At 33.8% G+C, this 22074-nt stretch overlaps 1 protein-coding gene across 14 annotated transcripts; it reads left to right on the top strand.

The window, feature by feature from the left end:
* The first annotated feature begins 414 nt into the window (after positions 1-414).
* On the top strand, positions 415-20877 carry LOC119067765 (serine-arginine protein 55). 14 transcript variants are annotated; one of them, XR_005086028.1, is made up of 12 exons: positions 422-581; positions 785-913; positions 1003-1073; positions 8968-9081; positions 9831-9912; positions 10791-11203; positions 15311-15977; positions 19333-19406; positions 19482-19700; positions 19892-19996; positions 20062-20178; positions 20308-20877. XR_005086028.1 is itself a non-coding variant. In XM_037170902.1 (10 exons), the coding sequence occupies exons 2-10, from the start codon at positions 788-790 to the stop codon at positions 20408-20410; spliced, it is 1023 nt and encodes a 340-aa protein (XP_037026797.1). In that variant the 5' UTR covers positions 415-581; positions 785-787; the 3' UTR covers positions 20411-20877. The 14 variants fall into 14 exon arrangements, 10 of the variants coding, with proteins under 10 accessions (XP_037026797.1, XP_037026799.1, XP_037026794.1 ...); XR_005086030.1 differs by lacking the exon at positions 15311-15977 and having other exon boundaries at positions 417-581; positions 19904-19996; XR_005086027.1 differs by lacking the exon at positions 15311-15977 and having other exon boundaries at positions 417-581.
* Positions 20878-22074: the final 1197 nt, after the last annotated feature.

The following is a 22074-nucleotide window of genomic DNA, read 5'->3' as shown; positions in this document are numbered from 1 at the left end:
TTGGCAACGCGAAAGAAAACTAAATTTTGTCGTAAGAAAACTTCGTGAAGGATTTTTATTGGTTTAAAAAACGAAAGAGACGAATTTCAACCAATAGAAATCCTCCACGATGCTCTCTGACGGCGAACATTTTTAACTGAAACCAGGCTTTATTCAAATTTTTCCTTTGTTTTACTGTCAAATGTCAAATTTACTGAGACCTATTTGAACTAGGTCCCTTTTTTGCGTTGCTATATAGTTGCAGTTAGCTTATTCAAAGTTTATACACGAAAGCATCTTAATAATAACAACTAGTTCCATCTTGATTAGCATCTCTGAAGTAGCATAATTTGCGGCTGGGAAATTCTTTCAAGTCGTTTCAATTTTTGTTTCCATCGTTCCAGCAACCGCATACGTAAGACCTCTTCGATTCTTTTTCCTTCTTTTTCACTAAACATTGTCATTCGTAAGTTGGACTCGTAGTGCGATAAGCATATTATTGAAATTTCGCTTTTACATTTCGTTTAAACACCGATAAGTTACTGTTGTTGAGGAAAAAGAAAACCAGAGCATTCAATAATATTATTATTCCAACTGATTAAGTAAGTGGCATTCTAATAATTAATTATTTATTGACGTAATTAAAAAAAAAAATATCGAAAACGAAGTGTTATATTTATAAAATCGCAATTAGAATGCGGCACCGCCATTTTAAAAAAAAGTTGAAGTTGTTGTCGCCACATTGATTTTTTTTTTTCAAAATAAATAAAATTAATTTTGGTGTTCATTTGTCTTGAATTCGCAGAAAATGGTAGGAAGTCGCGTTTATGTTGGAGGTTTACCATACGGAGTCCGTGAACGAGACTTGGAACGATTTTTCAAGGGATATGGACGAACCAGAGACATATTGATTAAAAATGGCTACGGCTTTGTGGTAAGTTATTTCGAAATATTTTTGGATTCAGTCGGGCTTGGAATTGATTGGTTGATTTTCTAATTTTTTTTTTATTCCGAATTTTACAGGAATTTGAAGATTATCGCGATGCGGACGATGCTGTCTATGAGTTAAATGGAAAAGAATTGCTGGGAGAAAGGTACGCGAAAAAGTGCGTTTTTATTGATTTTCATAAATTTTAGTAATCTTAGAATAGACAAACAAGAAGGGAATTTATGTATAAGAAACTGTTCTGTGCTTGAAGTGTTTTTATACCGGCAAATCACCAATTCCACTGCCATTATGTTGACCCTTTGTTAAAAAATTGCGAAAAAGTTCGGAAGAATTATGTTGACTTCGGATTTGACTAATTGGAACGGACTTCTGTTTTTTTTTTTTCGGAAAGAAAATTTGGTGAATTTTGCGATAGTTGTCAATGGAAGTGAATCAATTTCCATGTGTGTTAAATCGAACATGAATTGAATACATAAGTTCGCAATAATTGTTTTGTGAGTAAAGTAGATAGAACATTTTGATGTTTGTAAATAGTGATTAGTGGTAAAAAAAAACAAATGGTAGAAGTTTCGGTAATCTTCATCTAACAGGCGTACCATTATTTTGACTGATCTGACATTTAGATGTTTTTTATTTTGTGTGTCAATCAATTATTACCAATTTTTAATTCGTCAACACATTCCGGCCACTCATACAAATTCAGTTCTTAGTCATTTCTCACTCTTTGCAGACTCTGATAGTTCTTGTGTTTTATTTGGAATCAGAATCCTAAATCCGGATAATCCGAGTCTCGACCGATTTCTATTACAAATTTTGTCCGGTTAATTTATGCAGTCGAATAGCTTCTCTTAACAACTTCTGCACGCATAGTGGTTTCATAGTGGTTTGGGGTCGGTCATCAAAATAAATATCTTTCTCGCCACAACTCAATTGACGTCCGAACATTGTTCCAACACACACAAACCACTTAGCAATTCTAAAATAAACATAAAATCCGTCTTCTCGCATAAAATTCACTTCACCCAAGATGATGATTATGCTGAAACCAATTGCGTATTTGATTGTAGTTTATCGACCTCCGGTTATTTATTTATCGAGAATTTTTTTATTTATTTTGTTCGTCGAACGTGGAACGATATATTTTTTGCATGCAGTATAATGTTTAACGTGTGGGATGATGGTGTAGATGATAAATTTTTCAGCTATTTTAGCTATGTCGCAAGTGTGATGAGTACTTTTTGGAACCAGTTTCGTTCTTCATTGTTTGTTAAATATGGTCTGTGTGCAGACGCAGAACAAAGAACTCGAACAGAAAATTCAAACGAATTTTTTGTTGTCTGTTTGATCGATTGAATTAGTCTTAGCCAAACACCTTGTAAAATACTTCAATTTTTCTGCCTATATCATGTCCGGAGCGATAGCGGAGGACTTGACGCAGTCTAACTTCCAAAAAAAGAACGAAGAAATTTTTTTGAGACGCGGCAACTATATATAGGCGAGAATTTAAGTTTCTTTCCTTTGGCCTGTATCACCACAAATCCTATTCTATCTTATTCGCGCTTCAAATACGAGCAAAACGAGCTATCACTCGACTATGTAACTTTAAAATTGCCGGAGATACATCGTTTTGAAGTTGGTCATTTTGATAGACAATGCACCAAATTAACGTTTTCCAAACAATCTTTCAACTTACTCTGTATGTTTCTATCTATCTGTCTATCTATCGACGGTCGATCTCGGAAACTAGTCAGCCAATCTCCATGAAATTTTGCAGGAACCTCAGGGTGGGCATAAAAATGAAAATGTGATGCGCCATTACCCCAGGAAAAACCAGAATTTTGTTTTATTGGCCTCGAAGTGGTTTCTGAGTGTGGTTTTCGAGGGTCGGGAACGCGTTTTCGGCTGTAGCTTAGCTGTATGGAAACCTACAGAGGCGTGCGACCCATCAAATGAAAGGTATTCGTAACACGATTCGAACAAAAAAATAATTAAAAAAATCGGGGCAGATTCGATTGAGCTAGAGTGATTAGAGTGACCACATTTTGAGCTACTCGAGCGTAGGATGAAAGGACTAATATTTTTTTGGGTTATGAGAGATAGAGAATTACTTTCTTCGGCAAAGTCTCAGAGTTTTACGAGTAGAACAGAGGGGCATATGTGAAAAATGTCGAAAGTAGGAAATGGGTAGGTCAATTATGTTTTTAGAGTTATTTTGTGAATGGTGGCAGATAGAGAGTTACTTTCTTCGGCAAAGTCTCAGAGTTTTACGAGTAGAAAAGAAGGGCATTTGTGAAAAATGTCGAAAGTTGGAAATGGGTGGGTCAATTGGGGTTTTAGAGATATTTCTTGAATGGTGGCAGATTTTCGTCAAATTTCGAATTTCGTCAAATTTTCGAATTTCGTCAAATTTTCGATTTTCGTCAAATTTTCGAATTTCGTCAAATTTCGTCAAATTTTCGAATATCGTCAAATTTTCGTCAAATTTTCAAATTTCCGAATTATAACTGTTATAAAAAGCAGTGTTCTAAAACTTCTAAAACGACTGATATCCCAACAAAAATCTCTTCGAGAAAAGTGTGACGCAGTCTTTGAAGTACAATTTCTAAAATGAATGATATCGCTAGAGTTGACGCTTTCAGCTTCGTTACGCAAAAATTAAATTTTACACCCAATTTTAGTTCAAACAAGCTGGCTTAGTTTTTCTCATCATCTGCCAAATAATTTTTACCAAAAAAAATTTGACTGGAAACAACCAAAATTTAACCAAAAAAATCTGCGTCGCAAAGTGGCAAAAGTTCAGGAACAGACCAGCAAGAAAATTTATCTGCCACATGCGACGCAGATTTTTTTGGTAAAATTTTGGTTGTTTCCAGTCAAATTTTTTTGGTAAAAATTATTTGGCAGATGATGAGAAAAACTAAGCCAGCTTGTTTGAACTAAAATTGGGTGTAAAATTTAATTTTTGCGTAACGAAGCTGAAAGCGTCAACTCTAGCGATATCATTCATTTTAGAAATTGTACTTCAAAGACTGCGTCACACTTTTCTCGAAGAAATTTTTGTTGGGATTCTCTAACTCTATTACGTTGCTGTAAATGCTCTCTCCACTGCACGTTACTGCGTCGAACGATTCGGGTTACAGTGGGGTCAAGAATTTTTTTATTTTATTTTATTTTATTCCTTTACCTATATCGAATACGTTGTCACATTCGGAACATTCGATTGAACTTACAATCAGACGATTTGAAAATTCTATGTTTAATTTCACAGTCCACTAATGGTGTACCGTGTGGAGAGGGTTGAATTGCATATAAACAAGAATTGGTAAATGAGACTTAAGCCATTTAAAATTCAATGTGACCGGCCTTTTTCTCTATGTAGGACAATTTGACTCATTTGCCATTGGAATCGTTTCAGTCAGTAAAATTTTTCTTTCGTTTTTTTTTCACATCGACCTTATCGCAAAACGATGACGAATAACATTTCAGTATTTTTCATAAAATGTTGCACTGAATTTTGCGATGTAAAACGCCACAACAATGAAAATGTTGGATTGTTTTTCATCGTCGTTTTAGCCGTTTTATGTTCGAATTTTTGTTTTTTTTTTTTACATAAATAATGCACCACGAACATTACACAAATTATACGAAACGACGACTGTAATATGGATTTACTTCCGTACAGAGTTTGATGCGTGTAATTTGTTGATTATACTTGAAACCTTCCATTCATCATCACACCGAAAGCCATGAGAAAAATCGATTTTCTGTGTTTCTGTGCTTTTCATTTCATTAATTAAATTCCAATTCATGAATTTCTGTTATTACTTATTCGTTATGACATCCAAAAATCATGAATTCTGTCGATCCATTGATGTGAAAGTGGGACACACGGTGTAGGGAGTCAACCAACCGTATTTTGAAAATCTAGAATCGTCGATACAATTCGATTGATTTGGAAAGCCTCAAAGTATAAATTCGAGGACTTACGATCCCTTTCGATTAGTAGAAAGTCGAATCAAGATGAGTCAAACGTCTGGTATGTTCTCCAGCCCATAATGCCAATGCCAGTTTCGTGGAACATCGAAGCTACAGAGAAGGCGGACTCTCCGAACATTCACTACATTTTTAGTCATAACTCTCGTGGATCTACTCGCACCAAGCGGTGCTTATACTCTACCTGTAGGTCTTTCCAAGGCCGACATTCGTACAACAATATAGCAATTTAAAATCATTTTTTCTTGAGTTATTGTCGAAAAACTGTTTTCGGTACCCTCTGACATGTCTTCACTTTTGAACGCTTTTCACAGAAAACAATTTTTTTCTAGAAAAAGTGAAAGATACGTGTTTCCTAGAATTGAAAGACGAATCCAACGAGCTATCACTCATTAAAATCGGAGACCGCTTGTTCCCAAAGTTAAAAAAATCACCTGAAGATTTGGCGATATCACTCTTAATCAGTAAATAAGTGTAGGTACATACACAGTCACATGAGATCATGGCCAATAATTCAGGCGTCTTACATCGTATAGACAAGTAAATTGATGTCAAAATTAAGATATTTCTTCCACATCAAGAATGAATTTCAAAAATTTCATTTTGATTGAGATATTTCTCGTGTCTGATTTGAAAACTAGCAAATTTCGCGATAGGCACCGTAGACCTTTCAGCAAAGACTTTTTGTTAAAAGATCGTTCTATGGGTTTCTAACTGCAATGTGGGACTGATTTATGTTAGGTGTTCTGCGTTCCAATGAACACATCGGGCCTCATTCGTTTCTGAACCGTCCAAAGATTGACTAGATTTAAAAGATGTCTCTTAGTTCATCCATTAAACGGGCCCGTCGATTAACATACTCAGCTTTTTCTAAATGAATTGCCATTTTGTTAAGCAACGACAATCAATTATAATTAGTAATGTTTCCTGTCGATTGCATAATTACATTCAAAATCATAGGCAAAATATTCATTCATAATTCATAGATTTTTCATATTATAATACATACTTTTGTTGGTGCTGTTGGGTGGGTAGCAGTTCCAGGTTATTCATCTATTGGCATTGAACTTAACAATATGGTTTTCTTAATTTTATTTTAACATCGCAAACTAATTTGGTTAGATTTCTGTTTTTATTGGTGGGCGTACGGTTAGCATAAAGAGATTTTTCAACAAGTTATTGTCTATGGTGATTATGGTGTTAAAATGTTGAAATTTTGTGGTTAATTTGGTCGTAGGTTTCCATTTAATATAAATTATGAAGACAGAAAAATTAACTTTTCATTTCGATTTGATATATTGGTTCTTTTCATGTTGCTGAAAGAATTGAAAGTAATTTCGGTTATGAGTAGTATTCATCGATGATATAATGGTTTATGTGGTTGCGTCGTGCGCCTTAGTTAAGTTATCTTATCTTGTATATGGTTGACGGGTAGATATTCGGGTAGATGTTTATCAGTTTTATTATGTCTGACAAACAACTGAGAACATTGTGCATTAATATGGCCTCGATATTCTAATCCATTTTTAGTCCTCTGATGTTTTTACTAAAATTTCGATAACGAGAAATGTTATTGGTCTAACCAAGCATAGATTAGTCATACCGACGGATGTCAATTTTATACAAAAAGAGGACGAAAAGTGAATTTCTGACACGGAATTACAGCAACTGTACAGTGTACATGCTCTTTGTGCAACTATTGTGTAATTTACATCAGTTCATGCTAAAAATCAAAAATTCTGTGTACAATATGCACTGAAATCTTCCTGATATTCTTTTGTATTCCTTCTCATTGATGACATCCACTCCATATTACCTGAATACAGACTTCGTTTTACCTTATCCTTGCGTGATATTTGGTATCTCACACGACGCTACGCTGTTCTTGTAAAATGACAAACTTTTATTTTAATGTATGAAAAAATGAGAGGTGGTAAAGAATGTGAGCGGAGCGCAATTTTTCGTTCTTTAGGTATGAGCTGCATTAAATTTACTTAAATAAGAAGAAGAGCTGAAAAAAAGAGGACAAAGACGACGTCTTCTTCAAAAAAGTGATGTTCTTAGAATTTTTGTAAAAAAGAAGAACGAGATGAAACGAGCCGTCAGAACAGTCGGAGCGTTTGCTGCGACTGAGCCCCGTACGAACCCGTACATCTATTGCGCACGTGACCCTAGTGCGTCCACCCTAGTTGAAGTCAAATTATTATGAAATGTGTACATCTTAAAAATTGCGCATAGCGCAATTACGAAGCCCCGTACGACGTTCCTTTCAAATGTAACACAAATTTCAAGTTGACCTAAAATTTTAATTTATTGAGAGGCCTAAGGCCTAGTTACGGCCTTAGTCCAACGACCCAAATTTAATTTTTTTTCAACATCATTATATTCGGCCTTCGATTACCTTTCAAATGAAACAAAATTTAGGAAAATCGGATGAAATTTACTCGAGATATATGCAAAATACACTTAGGGCCGTGTAGCGGGCTTAGTCCAAGGACCCAAATTTAATTTTTTTTCCAACAACATTCTATTTGGTGTTCGATTACCTTTCAAATGAAACAAAATTTAGGAAAATCGGATCAAATTTACTCGAGTTATATGCAAAACACACTTAGGGCCGTGGAGAGGCCTTAGTCCAAGGACCCAAATTTAATTTTTTTTTCAACAACATTCTATTCCTCGTTCGATTACCTTTCAAATGAAACAAAATTTAGGAAAATCGGATCAAATTTACTCGAGTTATATGCAAAATACACTTAGGGCCGAGGAGCGGCCTTAGTCCAAGGACCCAAATTTAATTTTTTTTTCAACAACATTCTATTCCTCGTTCGATTACCTTTCAAATGAAACAAAATTTAGGAAAATCGGATCAAATTTACTCGAGTTATATGCAAAATACACTTAGGGCCGAGGAGCCTTTCACTTCTAGGGCCCTAACTCACGGGCCATTCACCCGATTTTAATAAACGTTTTTTTCCTGGATCGGTATCAACATTACCTATCTTTTGCCGTTTCATTTACATTTCCATCGTTTGTTTTGCCATAAATATCACCAAAAGACCTTAAAGCACTTAGGCGACCCTAACTCACGAAGGGCCGACCCAAATATGCCCATCTTCGAACTTAGCCTCACTATTTTGACTATCTTTCAGGGAAAAAAAAAATTTTGAAATCGGATTTGATTTACTCAAGATATCGACGGACAGACAAAATTTTTATTGCGGATTCGTCATCTATGAACATAGGCAAACACTTTGCCCTTACCGTCTGCTTCGAATTCTATCAATTACACACGGCATCGTAATCCTATAAGCCCCTTTGTACTTCGTACGGGGCTAAAAAGAGGACATGTTCTCTAAAAAGATGACGAATGAGAAACCTACGATTAGTGCATAACTTTCCTCATATCAGACAATGCGACTGATAATGTGACGCCCATTAAAATGACGAAACGACTATACTAAATAGAGCCTAAACATCAACATACTGTATTTATATCAAATTGAGTCTAGACTAATCAAATTGTAAAGATTTCTGGCTTACAGAATCCGTAGATGTTGCTTGAACATTTTCTAAATCTTTTTTATCAAAGTGGAGTGGAACTTATTTTAGTTTTGTTAACGTTTAGCTGTACCTCGAACGTCGATTTTTCGTTGCGCTCTTTTTACGACTGAATATTTCATGTTGAGGATGTGAATATTAGAGAAGGTTTCGCCAAACAGCATAATTTTGTACTTACACTCCGACTCACTGGTTATTGACAAGTGCATATTTAAGAAAACATTTGATCGCTTTGTTGAACCAGTCATGCGAACGTATTTTTGGGATTTAGGTATTTTTAAGGTTGAAGGTTGCCGATAGATATTTTACGAGCAGTAGTTGATTTTAGATTTTCGTCGGCTCTCATGCCTGGTTTCAGTGGTCTGCTTTATAATTCGAATTGGAAACGCACTTTAGAGAATAATTTCCAACCACCTTCTACTATTGTTAAATGCCCATTCGGGCAATACAGTGAATTAACAAATTTCTTTCCTTATTTTTGGCAGAGTGGTAGTGGAACCGGCCCGTGGACAAGCCAGAGGTAGTCACAGAGACAGATACGACAGTGACAGATATGGTGGCCGCGGTCGGGGCGGCGGTGGTGGTCGATACAATGACAAGTGAGTGTTGAAGAATTTATTTATTTTTTTTCGTTTTGTTTTTATTTGGTTGAAAATTTGTTTACTTGTGGAGAAGAACGTTCGTTACTTGACCAATTTGTACGTTGAGTTAGTAACGGGTTTTTAATGTTCGTATTCAGGGAGAGGTTTGAAACAGCAGATGGGTTGTGGGTAAAAGAACGCAGAGAAATTTTATTAATTTTTTTTTGTATATTTTGTTGATTGTTGATGAAAACTGAAATGGGGTTTAATTGCTTATTTTCTTTATTATTAATTTTTCATTTATATATTTTCTTGGATCGCCCATTATTATCTTTCAGTGCAAGCGTTGCAAATCTATACAAATATTTTTTTCGTTTTATTTTAAAAATATTTTTTTTTTTTTGTTAAACATCCGTTTAATTAGGGATAAACCAAAAAGTCGAAGGAAAAATTCATTTTTATATCGCTTATTAATTTCAAGAAAGAAAAAAAAAGGCGAACAGAATAACATCGAATTCGATATATACTAAATGAGAGATGAAGATGGTTGTGCCAATTGTTTTTTTATTTGTTAAAAAAAAAGAGAGAAAATTACTACATGTACACATTATTGTCCTAATCGAACCAACCAAAGTCATCTATTTTAAGACATTTAACTCAAATAAGCAATTATAAACCATTTATCTATAAATAAATGCATGGACTCGGTTCCGTTAATGTTATACGAGAGACATTCGAATACACTAGATACTATATAAAAATTCCAGAGCTGCATCAAGATATGGTCCTCCGTTACGCACAGAATATCGTGTTATTGTTGAAAACCTTTCAAGCCGCGTGAGTTGGCAGGTATGTATTTTTGTTAATTTTATTGATTTTGTTTTGCCGTTAAATTGTGAGAGAAAACAAATACGAGTTAGGGACATTTGATTTGAGCAATTTTTTTTCTTTAACAAAAAAAAAATAGTTTTGAGATATAAAACCGCGTGGTCTTCCAATAAATTTTTAGTTTTGTCATTGAACACAAATGTCTCTCTCGAAATGAACTTGGACATTTATTTAAAATACAAAGATCAAATTATCTCCTTTTCTTATGCGAGCCGAAGAACAAATGATTTTCGATTACCAAAATGGTGTGGATTCCATGAAAAAAAAAAAAACACAAAGCACTGTGAGGTTTCGCATAGAGTCGGTCTACTTCTGCGCCCAGAAATGAAGACGATGAAATATAAAAAAATTCGGTTGTGGTTTGCCGATGCGATTGTTATCTATTATCTGACTAGAAGCGCTTCTCTGTTGAAATTAACACACTTTCCATAAGTCTAAGACGGAAGAGGATGGGCCCCCATTGTTCACTACTGTATAGGATTTTTGGTCTGGTCAACTGGGAGATGACGGGATGATTCCAAAAAAAAAAAATGAGGACGAAGACGCATGCTGATTGAAAATCATTTGTTTTTCGTCTTGATATCGGACACGCATTTCAAACAAACTAAAACAAAAACGACGAACACGATGAACGAGTGTTGGTTCATTTTCTTTTTCGAATTAAAACCACCGGTAACGAAAGAAAATTCTAAATTGAGATAATTTTGTTTTTAAAATCATTTTACTTATAATCTCCATCTATCACCAACGTTTTTTTTTTATTTACCAAAAAAAAAATTCCTTAGTACTACTGTCTGTATTCATCAATCGCAAATAAAAAACTTTTAATAATTTTTTAGTGAAAAATAACACTAGAAGATGAAGGGATGATGCGTTGATGAAGACGGTTTTGAAGATATCTGATGAAGAGAGAAAGAGATCGTATCGTTGACACTGATTTGATGATGATGATGATGATGAGATGACCCCTCCCAATTCTTCCCGAATCGAGAGAGTGATGTTAAACGGATTAATTAGGATAATAACACTTGTGAAGAGACGGCAAAAAAATACTATCTTGTGTGTGACTTGACTGAGAGAGGCCATTGTGGACGGTTGATAATCTGGTTTTCACGAAGTGAGAGAGAGAGAGGCCCGTAGCTCGGTGACGATTCTCAAATAGAAAATAAAATGATGAAAACGTTGACGGGATGATTTATGTGATGGAGTATTGCGGAACTGATGGTGGCGCACTCTTGCGTATACTTTCGAAGTAAGATTGATGAATACAACAGATTTTATCAAAACAAAATTACAAAAATACAAAAAAAAATACAAAAAATATCTACACCAGAAAAACTATTCACAAAAATCCGTTTAATTATGCATTTTGAAACGAAATTCATCTTTGGATTTCCGTGGAATAGAAAATTCTGATTTGATTATTTATTTGATAGCTCTACCGTTCTAATTCTCTCTGTCTGGCAAATTTTAGTTGAACGAATATGACTTAGCTTAGGGCTGCGCTATAAGTTGATTAACAAATTGATTTTGAGTTTTTTTTTTTGGATTTTTTTCTTTAATTAAAAACAAATAAAAATTTCATAAAAATGTGGACGCTTCTCAACATCAAAAAAAAAAAAATTTGAAATAAAATCAAATTTTGCACTGAACAAAGAGGTGATTGACCTGTTCAAAAATCTTCTTCTTAAATTTTTTTTTTTATTAAAAATTTATTTTACGGCAAATTTAAAAACAAATATAGACAAAATGGCAAATAAAAACATAAAATTAACAAAAATCTGTGTGTGGTGTAATGTGGCCCCACCTACGTGCGACCTTGGTTGGCTCATTTTGGCATATATATGTAATTTATGTGGTATTGGTTTTGCTTCCATCTTCACCTCATTTTGGTTTAAAACAAAAATTAAAAAAATAAAAAAAACTTTTCGTATATTTGGCACATAATCTTCATACCATTTGTTCGAACTATCATCATGAGCAGTTTGGTTGGTATTATTAAAAAAATGTACAAAAAATAATAATAATTGGTTGGTCAGTGTCTGGTACTCTTTACTTGGTAACTTGGTATTATCGTAACACAAAACACGAAACGTTCCGAACAAACAAGCAAGCAAATTACAAAACAAAAAACAATCAAATGAAAACAAAAAATCCAATGCGTTCGTGTGCACCAAAAAAAAAAAAAAAAAAAAACTTTCGGGGTGTGCGCGTGCAAGACGAATAAAAAAAATTGCATGGACCCCGGTTCTAAATGATAAGAATTCAAGCGATATACACCCAGATCCAAAAATTACAGATCTTCATCAAGATACTATGGACCGGCATTCAGCACCGAGTTTAGGGTAATTGTTAAGAATTTGTCAAGCCGAGTCAACTGGAAGGTATGTATTTTTTGTTAATTTTACTGTTTTCTATTTTGTTTTGCCGTAAATCGAGTTTTAATTAGAAGATTCAAATAAAAAAAATAAAAAAAACAAAACAACGAACATCAAAATCATATAATAAAATTGATCAAAAGAAACGTTAATAGGAAACTTCACACACAGAGAGAGAGTTTTTTTTTTGTTTCAATGGTGTGCGTGTACTGCACTTAATTTTTTTTTTATTTATGTGCCCAATGTGTCCAAAAACTCATATTTCATAACACTTAGATTTGTAGGAGAAATTTTAGCGCGTAGATTTGTGTGGGTATTTATTGTATACGTTTTCACGTCGGTATTAATTTACCTCCGTTTCCCGATTCATTGTCGAAATTTTACTAGTCAAAACTTTGGTTCAGCCTTTCCCTATTTTATACGCTAACCTGATGATAGCAAAACACAAACACAATCGCTTACGCTTACGAGTAAAAAACAAACAAACAAACAAAACAAATCACTAGACCTTTGCACTAACATAAGGTTCTGACTGAATCAATGTATTTCGATAATTGTGTACGCGATACCCGATACCTGTGCTTCCCATAAATTTCTTATTGCACGAATCTACATGGGCTTGGAAATAGATCCTGAATGTCCTATGGACGTTTTCAAGTTCCGTATTTCGTTAACTATTCAAACGAAATTCGTTGTTTTGCTTTCAAATAACAGAACTGGAACTGCAATTCCATCTGCAACGATAGTCTATCTCAAATTGACCAATTTATCGTTCCCTATCTGATGGCCACTGAATTCAATGAAAAAGGAATAACGAGAAGAGGGATTCTTTTGAAAAGCCGCCTACCAAAATCGGACCCATTTCGCCTGGGATTGATATATACATGGTTTGAAAGGTCTTTGCCAGTAGACCTCAAAACAGGCCTAACACGGTCTCTAGCCACACCTGGTTGCTGGTTGATCATCTCCGAAGTTGGTAAAATGGTGATTTTTATCCGAATTTTTTGGCCGTCATAAACGATCGTCCCGGGCGAGAGTGGGCTCGTTGGAAAGCTGAGTTCAAGTAGTTTCGGGTCATGCCTAGTTTAATTCAATTCATTGATATATGTTTGCAGAAATCTGCAAGAAAAATTTTCAAAATCTTTAGACAGGTCTGGGCTGGTACTGATGACGCTTAATGTGAACCTAACATGCTAGTTGTAACATACATTCTGTAAGCTTTCCGCTGATACCCCATTTGCAGTGCTGGTGATTGCCGACATAACAGAATTTTATGTTAGCACAACCGCTACTCATAAAACTCGCCAGCAATCACCAGCATTGCAAATGGGGTATCAATGGAAAGCTTAGACAATGTATGTTACGACTAGCATGTTAGGTTCCCATTAAGCGTCATCAGTACCAGCCCAGACCTGTCTGAAGTTCACACAGATTTTGAAAATTTTTCTTGCAAATTTCTGCAAACATATATCAATGAATCTAATCAAACTAGGCATGACCCGAAACTACTTGAACTCAGCTTTCCAACGAGCCCACTCTCGCCCGGGACGATCGTTTATGACGGCCAAAAAATTCGGATAAAAATCACCATTTTACCAACTTCGCAGATGTTCAACCAGCAACCAGGTGTGGCTAGAGACCGTGTGAGGCCTGTTTTGAGGTCCACTGGCAAAGACCTTTCAAACCATGTATATATCAATCCCAGGCGAAATGGGTCCGATTTTGGTCGGCGGCTTTTCAAAAGAATCCCTCGAAAGACTTAGTACGTCAATCATTACATCACCACTTCTTAGCTTCTTACCCTTTTTAATTGATTTTTTGACCGGAAATTTCTATTTGTCACTCGCGACTGATATCGTAAACAAAAACTCTTGACAAACGCAACACAACTGTTGTTGTTTTTCTAATTTATTGGTCATTAGAAATGCTCGTTGTGAACACATAACCATTTAACATTCATTCAATTTACTAGATTCGTTTTTTTTTTCTCGCATAATCCGATAGCTAAAGCTACGAATAATTTTAGCTTAGCAAATTGAATTGGTAAAGACGTTTTATATAACCGATAGAAATACCTACATTCCGTTATAAACCCTAGATAAGTCTTACAATCTTAGATGATTTAAATAGATGAAAAGGTTTGCTTCAATGTCCTATCATTTTCATGTTCCCCCACGGAACTACCGTTCTAGTTGTTCTAATGAAAGTTTAACTTTCACTTATTCACCGTCATTATAAGTAAGACTGATCCTTTTCATCGCTGATACAGTACTTTCCCTTTACTTAAAATCGTAAATAACTTGCATAAGACTCTTCAACCCAGGCCTTACTTTAGAGAATTTTAATTCTGAAAATTCCGAAAATTCTGAAAAAGTTCCGAAAAAGTTCTGAAAAATTCCGAAAAATTATTTCAGAATTTTTAGGAACTTTTTCGGAATTTTTTCAGAATTTTCGGAATTTTCGGAATTAAAATTCTCTAAAGTAAGTCCTGCTTCAACCAGTCGCTGTAATTAGTCTCTTTGATAATGTTTAATCGATTCCATTCCGCCACACTATTAATATAGTGGAGGCAGGATTCAGCTCGTTGAACTTTTTTTTTTTAAATACTGTTACCCATCGATTAATGAAATGAGACAATTTTTCCGTCCATGTTAAATCAAGTGAAATTTTCTTTTTAATTATTTGCACGATAAATGTCTTCCATTTTAGAACGGAGAGCTATGAAAATATTCAAACCAAAATTTTGTCATTATTGTCAAACACAAACTAAATTTTCTAAATTAAAATTAAAAGAAAATTTTTTAAAAATTTGAAATTTGTTGAATTGCATGTTTTAGAAGCTATAATTTTGTTAAAATAAAAAATTGAAATATTTTCGTAAATTTTAATGCGGATAACATCGCAACAATTAAAAAAAAAAACATTTTTTAAAATTAGTTTAAAACAAAATGAGTAAAAAAAAATTTCATATTTTTTCGAAGAAAGCCTCCCAAAAATATGGGTTCGCTGATGATACTTGTGACTAAGAGACTATGGTCCCCCCCAATGGTGACTTGAGAGAAATGAGACGCTATAAATTTGGTGGTGCTTCACACATTCAATCAGACGTTAAATAGGGCTCCCCCTTTCACACAAAAAAACCAAACTAAGTATACCGTGTGAAACAAATATACAAGACAGCGCTCGAAAATTAACCAGTCAATAAAATCTATTCAAAAAAAAAACCATTGTCGAGAGGTTGGCTAAAAAAATGTTTGGGTCAGGAAAAATCGCATATAAACCACACACGTTCAAAAATGAATACCAAAAAAATGAAAAAAAATGAATTGGTGGTCGTAATACCGTTGTTTGACGCTCACTTATCAATACCTCACTCGTGTAATGCTATTGCAACCGACCAACGAAAGTGCTGTGTACTATGGCTTTCTTCCAATATTTCGTACAAAAAACACTGATTCATCTCCATCCAGTTAAATAAAATCAACTTTCTTGTGCGCTTGTGTGGTGGCAGTGACCAAATCTAATAAATAAAACGTTATGGTACCGTCCTCCACTACTTCATTGCCGTCCCACAAGGTAATGGTCGAAAATATGTTGCCAGATGATATTTAATCGCATTTTAAATGAAACCAAACCACAGTGTTTTATGTAAGAAAATATTTATTTAATCATCAAAATCATTTAAGTTTAGTTATTTTGTTGTATTTTTTTTTCAAATTTTTTGTTTTATTTAAATGATATTTTTGGGTTTAGCAACTACCAAAACAAAACAATCAAAACCGAAAATAGTTTAACAATCTATCGCACCATTAAACTTGTAATTAATGTATGCAAATCGGCGGAATGTTTAAAAAAAACATTTGGATGTTTCTCCATTTAAATTCTACTCTACCATTCAAAAGTATTCGATCATTGAGTGTTTTCAGTGTAAATTGACAAAGTTTGAGAGGGCGCCAAAAATCGAAATGGTACCGGATTTTCACAAAAGATGGCAGGGCTTATTATTGGAAATTTTTTAAGAATTTTAAAGAATTTTTGAGAATTTAAAGAATTTTTAGGAATTTTTAAGAATTTTTAGGAATTTTTAAGAATTTTTAAGAATTTTTTAAGAATTTTAAAGAATTTTTGAGAATTTAAAGAATTTTTAGGAATTTTTAAGAATTTTTAGGAATTTTTAAGAATTTTTAAGAATTTTTTAAGAATTTGGTTGTTTTTGCTGTAAAAAATTAAGTTCATGCAAATTTACGTATCTAAGTCAATTTTTAATTGTCAATTACGATTATAAAATCGAACAATTCAAAATTCAATTTTATCTCATGAAGTTGTGTCTGATACGATTTCGACTGATGAAGTCGCTCTGACATAGTGGCGACATATCTTAAACGAGCTGGACATAATGCTCAAATGAAAGCATTGTCAAAGCGACAAAAAACCATTAATTAATGTAAAGACAGTTTTGAGTTTGAAACTAGGCCCCATCTCCCTTGACTCACTAACTTTTCCAATAATTGCAGTCCCAGTTTTCTTACTATTTTTGAATAAGCTGGTGTTTTTAAGAACACAAAATTATAGTCAGATGAAAAAGCGATACAATAATGGTCTATTTGCTACATCATTGATTGTGTATCTCTTTTATTTTCACTGGCCGTTTAGAAAACTCAAAATTAATTTAATTTTCTGAAGAAACAAAGAGAGCTCTGAGTTGAAGGTTCAGCGAGCGATGTTTTACACCCAATAAAAATGAGTCTACTAAAAAGCGCTAGAAAGATGGCATATTTCTTACCTAAATCGTGTGAATTACTGCCCTCGCTTCGCTCTGGTCGCAATATTTACGCTCGTTCAAATATTCCCTTTCATAAGCTTTTTAAGCATGGGAAAAATTCTTTTAAGAATATCCAATAGTCCAATAAAAATCCAATCTTCAAACTTAACTACCCACTGGTCGGAACCACCAGAAAATAATTAATGTCATGTACATCCATGCTTAAACTTACTTTCAAAACTCACCGAATGAACTAAGACCCATGTACCTCCAAACCACAGACTACCTAAATCCATATCTCTATAAACAGTACATGTGATTACCTTTCTAATGACGCGCCACACGGCTCGTGTAACTGGAGAAACTTTTGTAAGAAAAGTGCAAGTTTTTAGTTTTTGATCACCTTTCACCAGCCACACAAGCTTCGAAGAATTTTTTTGAAAGTGCTTTTGGCTTCTAGGGTTGAAGTCCGTTCTAGGCACATATAAAAAATTCCACATATAAAAAATGCGACCGATTTCGGTAGGCTGTTTTTTCAAAGAATCCCTATAAAGAATTACTTAAGTTATCGCGGCAGCAAGTGTACGCACGTTTTCTGTATTTAACGTTTTACGCCAATGTAGCACATTTTCAATCATTTCATCATATTGAACTTAGCGTTATGTACATTAAGGTTATTTTCTGTCATAAAACCCTGACTTTCACATTAAATGCAAAATATTTTTGAATTTTTTTAAAGAATTTTTTAGGAATTTTTTAAGAATTTTTAAGAATTTTTAAGAATTTTTATGAATTTTAAGAATTTTGTAAGAATTTTTAAGAATTTTGAGAAATTTTAGAATTATTTAAGAATTTTTAGAATTTTGAGAACTGAAATTCCCAATAATAAGCCCTGAAAGATGGCGCATTCGATAGCTTGATCCTTAATCTTTAAAGGAAAAATATTTTAAAAATATTTTCACCAAATATGAAAATTTGGAGAATTTTCAATTTTCCGGAAGGTCTGCATGGCCTGGGAACAACTTTGTTCCCCGACTATGTAGACCTTTGCAAAAATTAGGATTTCTCAAAAATTTCATATTTGGTGAAAACATTTTTTATATTTTTCCTTGAAAGATAAAGGATCAAGCTATCCAATGCGCCATCTTTCGTGAAAATCCGGTACCATTTCGATTTTTAGCGCCCTCTCAAAGTTTGTCAATGATCGAATACTTTTGAACGGTAGTGTATGTTTGAAACCAGAACTGATACAGATTCTAAAAGTGTGAGTACGGCCAATATAAGCAATTAAATTGTTTCGAACGGAAGACTTACTCGCTACAAAATTAAAGTATTACATTTGGTTTGAATGTGGACTCTATTTTAAATCAATGCCGAATCTAGTACTTCAAAGTCTAAAAACTCAATTGGAATTTGTTAATAAGGAAATAAAGTTTTGTCAGTTGTATACAACGAAGCAGAGATTATTGTATCTCAATTTTAAATTTCCGCTAATTTCAACGAAATTATTTCCGTAAAATAGACTACGAAAAGAAGTTAAAGACCGAACCATTTGTTTCAGCTCTTCACTGTTATAGAATTACAGATCTAAGACATTAACCTGTTACAGACGGCTGTCATCTGTTATCGACAACGACAGTAATAATAAACGACAAGCTCTGACTAAATAGTTCTTATATAGCAAAAAGCAAGTTCAAAACAAATGAAGTAAAAGATTTCTGAAATCAATCTATGAAAATCTTCGATCAAATGAAGTAATAGATCAGATAGTGAAACTGTTAGTATGCTTGCCGTCTGTGACAGGTTAAGTCTGGTGTTCGTAGCCAGTAACAAGTTAGATTAAAATCATGTTCCGTCCCTAAATATTATAATCCTCAAATCGCATAAACAATGACAAAATGTTTGAATCAATCCATGCATGCTGATCACTTTCCATCCGATTGTTGCATTAATTTCAAGTTTTCAAGTCTTATACCTTTATTATAACCTCTCTATTCAAATTAACACTTAAACTCGGTGTTGGGCACCCTTCAATGTGATAACACTTCCGTTGGCCACCGAAATTAATAAACTTGAGTCTTAACAATCGAAGACACAAAATCAATGACAACACACGTACGTTAACAAACCGAAACAAATTCAAAACCCAAAAATATCGTTTAACTTAATGAAATAAATTTTCACGTCCTGCTGGGTAGTAACAGTTCGATAATTACTAATGGCCCTTTTAATCTCATTCAGGATCTTAAGGATTATATGCGTCAGGCTGGAGAAGTGACATATGCTGACGCCCATAAACAGCGTCGTAATGAGGGGTAAGTTTGAAATGCAACATTTCTTTGCAAATTCCAGTTATTCAACTCACCAATATTCCATCTACCATCCAACAGTGTTGTAGAGTTTGCCTCAGTTTCGGATATGAAGAATGCCATCGAGAAATTGGATGATACCGAGTTGAATGGACGTCGTGTACGGTTAGTCGAAGACCGACGTGGAGGAGGACGAGGCAATGGAGCCGGTGGCAGTGGACGTGGTGGTCGTTCACGTTCATCCAGCAGTCGATCTAAGTCACGCAGCCGATCACGTTCGCGCAGACGTAGCCGATCCAGGTAGTGTTTCAGATTCTATTCCGTTTTTGCATCGATGCTTTCATGTTGATCGAAAGCAATTTGAGATAATCAATCGCATGAAACGTTGCACTTGTTTGAATTTAAAGTTTAAAGTTGGAGCCAAACGATTTCTCTCAATTTTTACTTTATTTCACCTTATCCAAATGAAGTAATAGAAATGCACTTTTCAGGTCATCACGCAGCCGATCGAAGTCACGTAGCCGTTCCAAATCTCGAGGAAATCGCAGCAAATCTAAATCACCCGTAAAGAATTCACGTTCAAGATCACGATCAAAGTAAGAAAAATTTTTCTTTTGGCCGTTTGACGCTTTTCTAATTGATTTTCCATTTTTTTTTTCAGTCGTCGCGATCGCTCCAAATCATTGAAACGCGATTCTCGCTCCCATTCTCGTTCGTTGAAACGTGATTCTAAATCTCGATCACGTTCAAAATCGAAGGGTGGTCGATCTCGATCAAAGTAAGTATAAAATGTTTAATTTGCATGGTCCTACATTCCGTAAATAAAAAAAAATTAGGCTGAGCAAAATGGTCCGTTTAAATGATGGAATTGAATAAGAAATTAAAATTAAAAAAAAAATATTTGCAGCGATCGTTCAGTATCAAAATCGAAGGATCGTGAATCGAGATCAATTTCACCAAAAAATAACGGCGGATCGCCCGGCGGCAGGCATGAAAGTATGGAAGATTAGACAGAAAAAAAAACGAAAAGAAATTTTGTTGTGGAATTAGTCGTTAACACTTAGCAAAGAAAATGATTTGTACGATTTTCTTTGGATGATATTTGTCGTCTATTGTCTATTTTTCTAAAAATAAACACAAAAATTATTCAAAAAATTGTGAATGGGACGAGATAGAGAAAAAGAGGATAAATTGTACCCGCTCTTGTCTTTTCTCTTCTTTTTTTTCTTTATGGGAATTCAGAAACAATTTTGAAAAAGTAAATTTGGTTAAACAAAACAAAAAAATAAAACATTTCAATTTAGCATAGTCTGAACGAACCAGCAAAGTTTGGTTCTTTTTTTTTTTGACTACGCGTTACATTTCTATTATATTTTGTAATGGCACTAGTATAGAATACATGAAATCGAAAGAAAGAAAACTATTGACTGCATCATTGATACACAACAGCAAAAACCTAACATTTATAAATGGATGGGAGATTTTTTTTGTGGAGGGCATGGTGTATCTTAAGTTATGTATGTAAATGTAAAATGCAATTAATTTTTAATTTAACAAAAAAAAAAATGGAAATGAGAGAAGATGATGATGATGACGGGGGGTAGGATGTTAATTTAAACAAAAATTCAAAAAACCAAACGCATTTTTTTGTAAAAAAAAAGATCATTATCGTCATAATAGTGATTCGTAGAAATTTAATTGTATTAAAAATTAAAATTTAAGTTTTTTTTTTCTTCAAATTCAAGTGAAAAATCTAATTAACGAGAAAAAGAAAATATTTTTCAATTCAGAATTGATTATGTTGTGAAAATTTTGGGACATAATTGTACTTTTTTTTAGACATTAAAAATTAACCGTCTAGGACTTAATTTCTGTAAAACATATTTCACTACGTATTGGAAACATTATAAATAAAATTAAAAGAAAGAAAAACACACACACAAAATCGAACTTCTTTCATTTACCTTATTGTCGAACAGTTTTAATTCAAAAATTTTACGAAAATCGAAAATTTGACGAAAATCGGAAATTTGACGAAAATCGAAAATTTGACGAAATTCCAAAATTTGACGAAAATCGAAAATTTGACGAAATTAGAAAATTTGAGGAAATTAGAAAATTTGACGAAAATCGAAAATTTGACGAAAATCGAAAATTTGACGAAATTCGAAAATTTGACGAAAATCGAAAATTTGACGAAATTTGAAAATTTGACGAAATTCGAAAATTTGACGAAAATCGAAAATTTGACGAAATTCGAAAATTTGACGAAATTCGAAAATTTGACGAAAATCGAAAATTTGACGAAATTCGAAATCGACGAAATTCGAAAATTTGACGAAATTCGAAAATTTGACGAAATTCGACGAAATTCGAAAATTTGACGAAATTCGAAAATTTGACAAAATTCGAAATTTGACGAAAATTGAAAATTTGACTAAGAAAGTAATTCTCTATCTGCCACCATTCAAGAAATATCTCTAAAACCCCAATTGACCCACCCATTTCCAACTTTCGACATTTTTCACAAATGCCCTTCTTTTCTACTCGTAAAACTCTGAGACTTTGCCGAAGAAAGTAACTCTCTATCTGCCACCAATCAAGAAATTTTTTTTTAACATAGTTTTTATTATCACTTCTTTTTACACTAGTGTGAAGTACAAAATAGGGTATT

Source organism: Bradysia coprophila, assembly GCF_014529535.1.
Source record: "Bradysia coprophila strain Holo2 chromosome X unlocalized genomic scaffold, BU_Bcop_v1 contig_128, whole genome shotgun sequence".
In the NCBI taxonomy this organism is placed as follows: domain Eukaryota; kingdom Metazoa; phylum Arthropoda; class Insecta; order Diptera; family Sciaridae; genus Bradysia; species Bradysia coprophila.
This window is presented reverse-complemented; position numbering and strand designations above follow the sequence as displayed.

Bases quoted from the DNA above. Each gene is read 5' to 3' on its own strand.
- LOC119067765 (XM_037170898.1), top strand. From the start codon at position 788: ATGGTAGGAAGTCGCGTTTATGTTGGAGGTTTACCATACGGAGTCCGT. The intron at 914-1,002 runs GTAAGTTATTTC...CGAATTTTACAG, and splicing joins AAAATGGCTACGGCTTTGTG to GAATTTGAAGATTATCGCGA. The intron at 12,336-19,332 runs GTATGTATTTTT...AATCTCATTCAG, and splicing joins CAAGCCGAGTCAACTGGAAG to GATCTTAAGGATTATATGCG.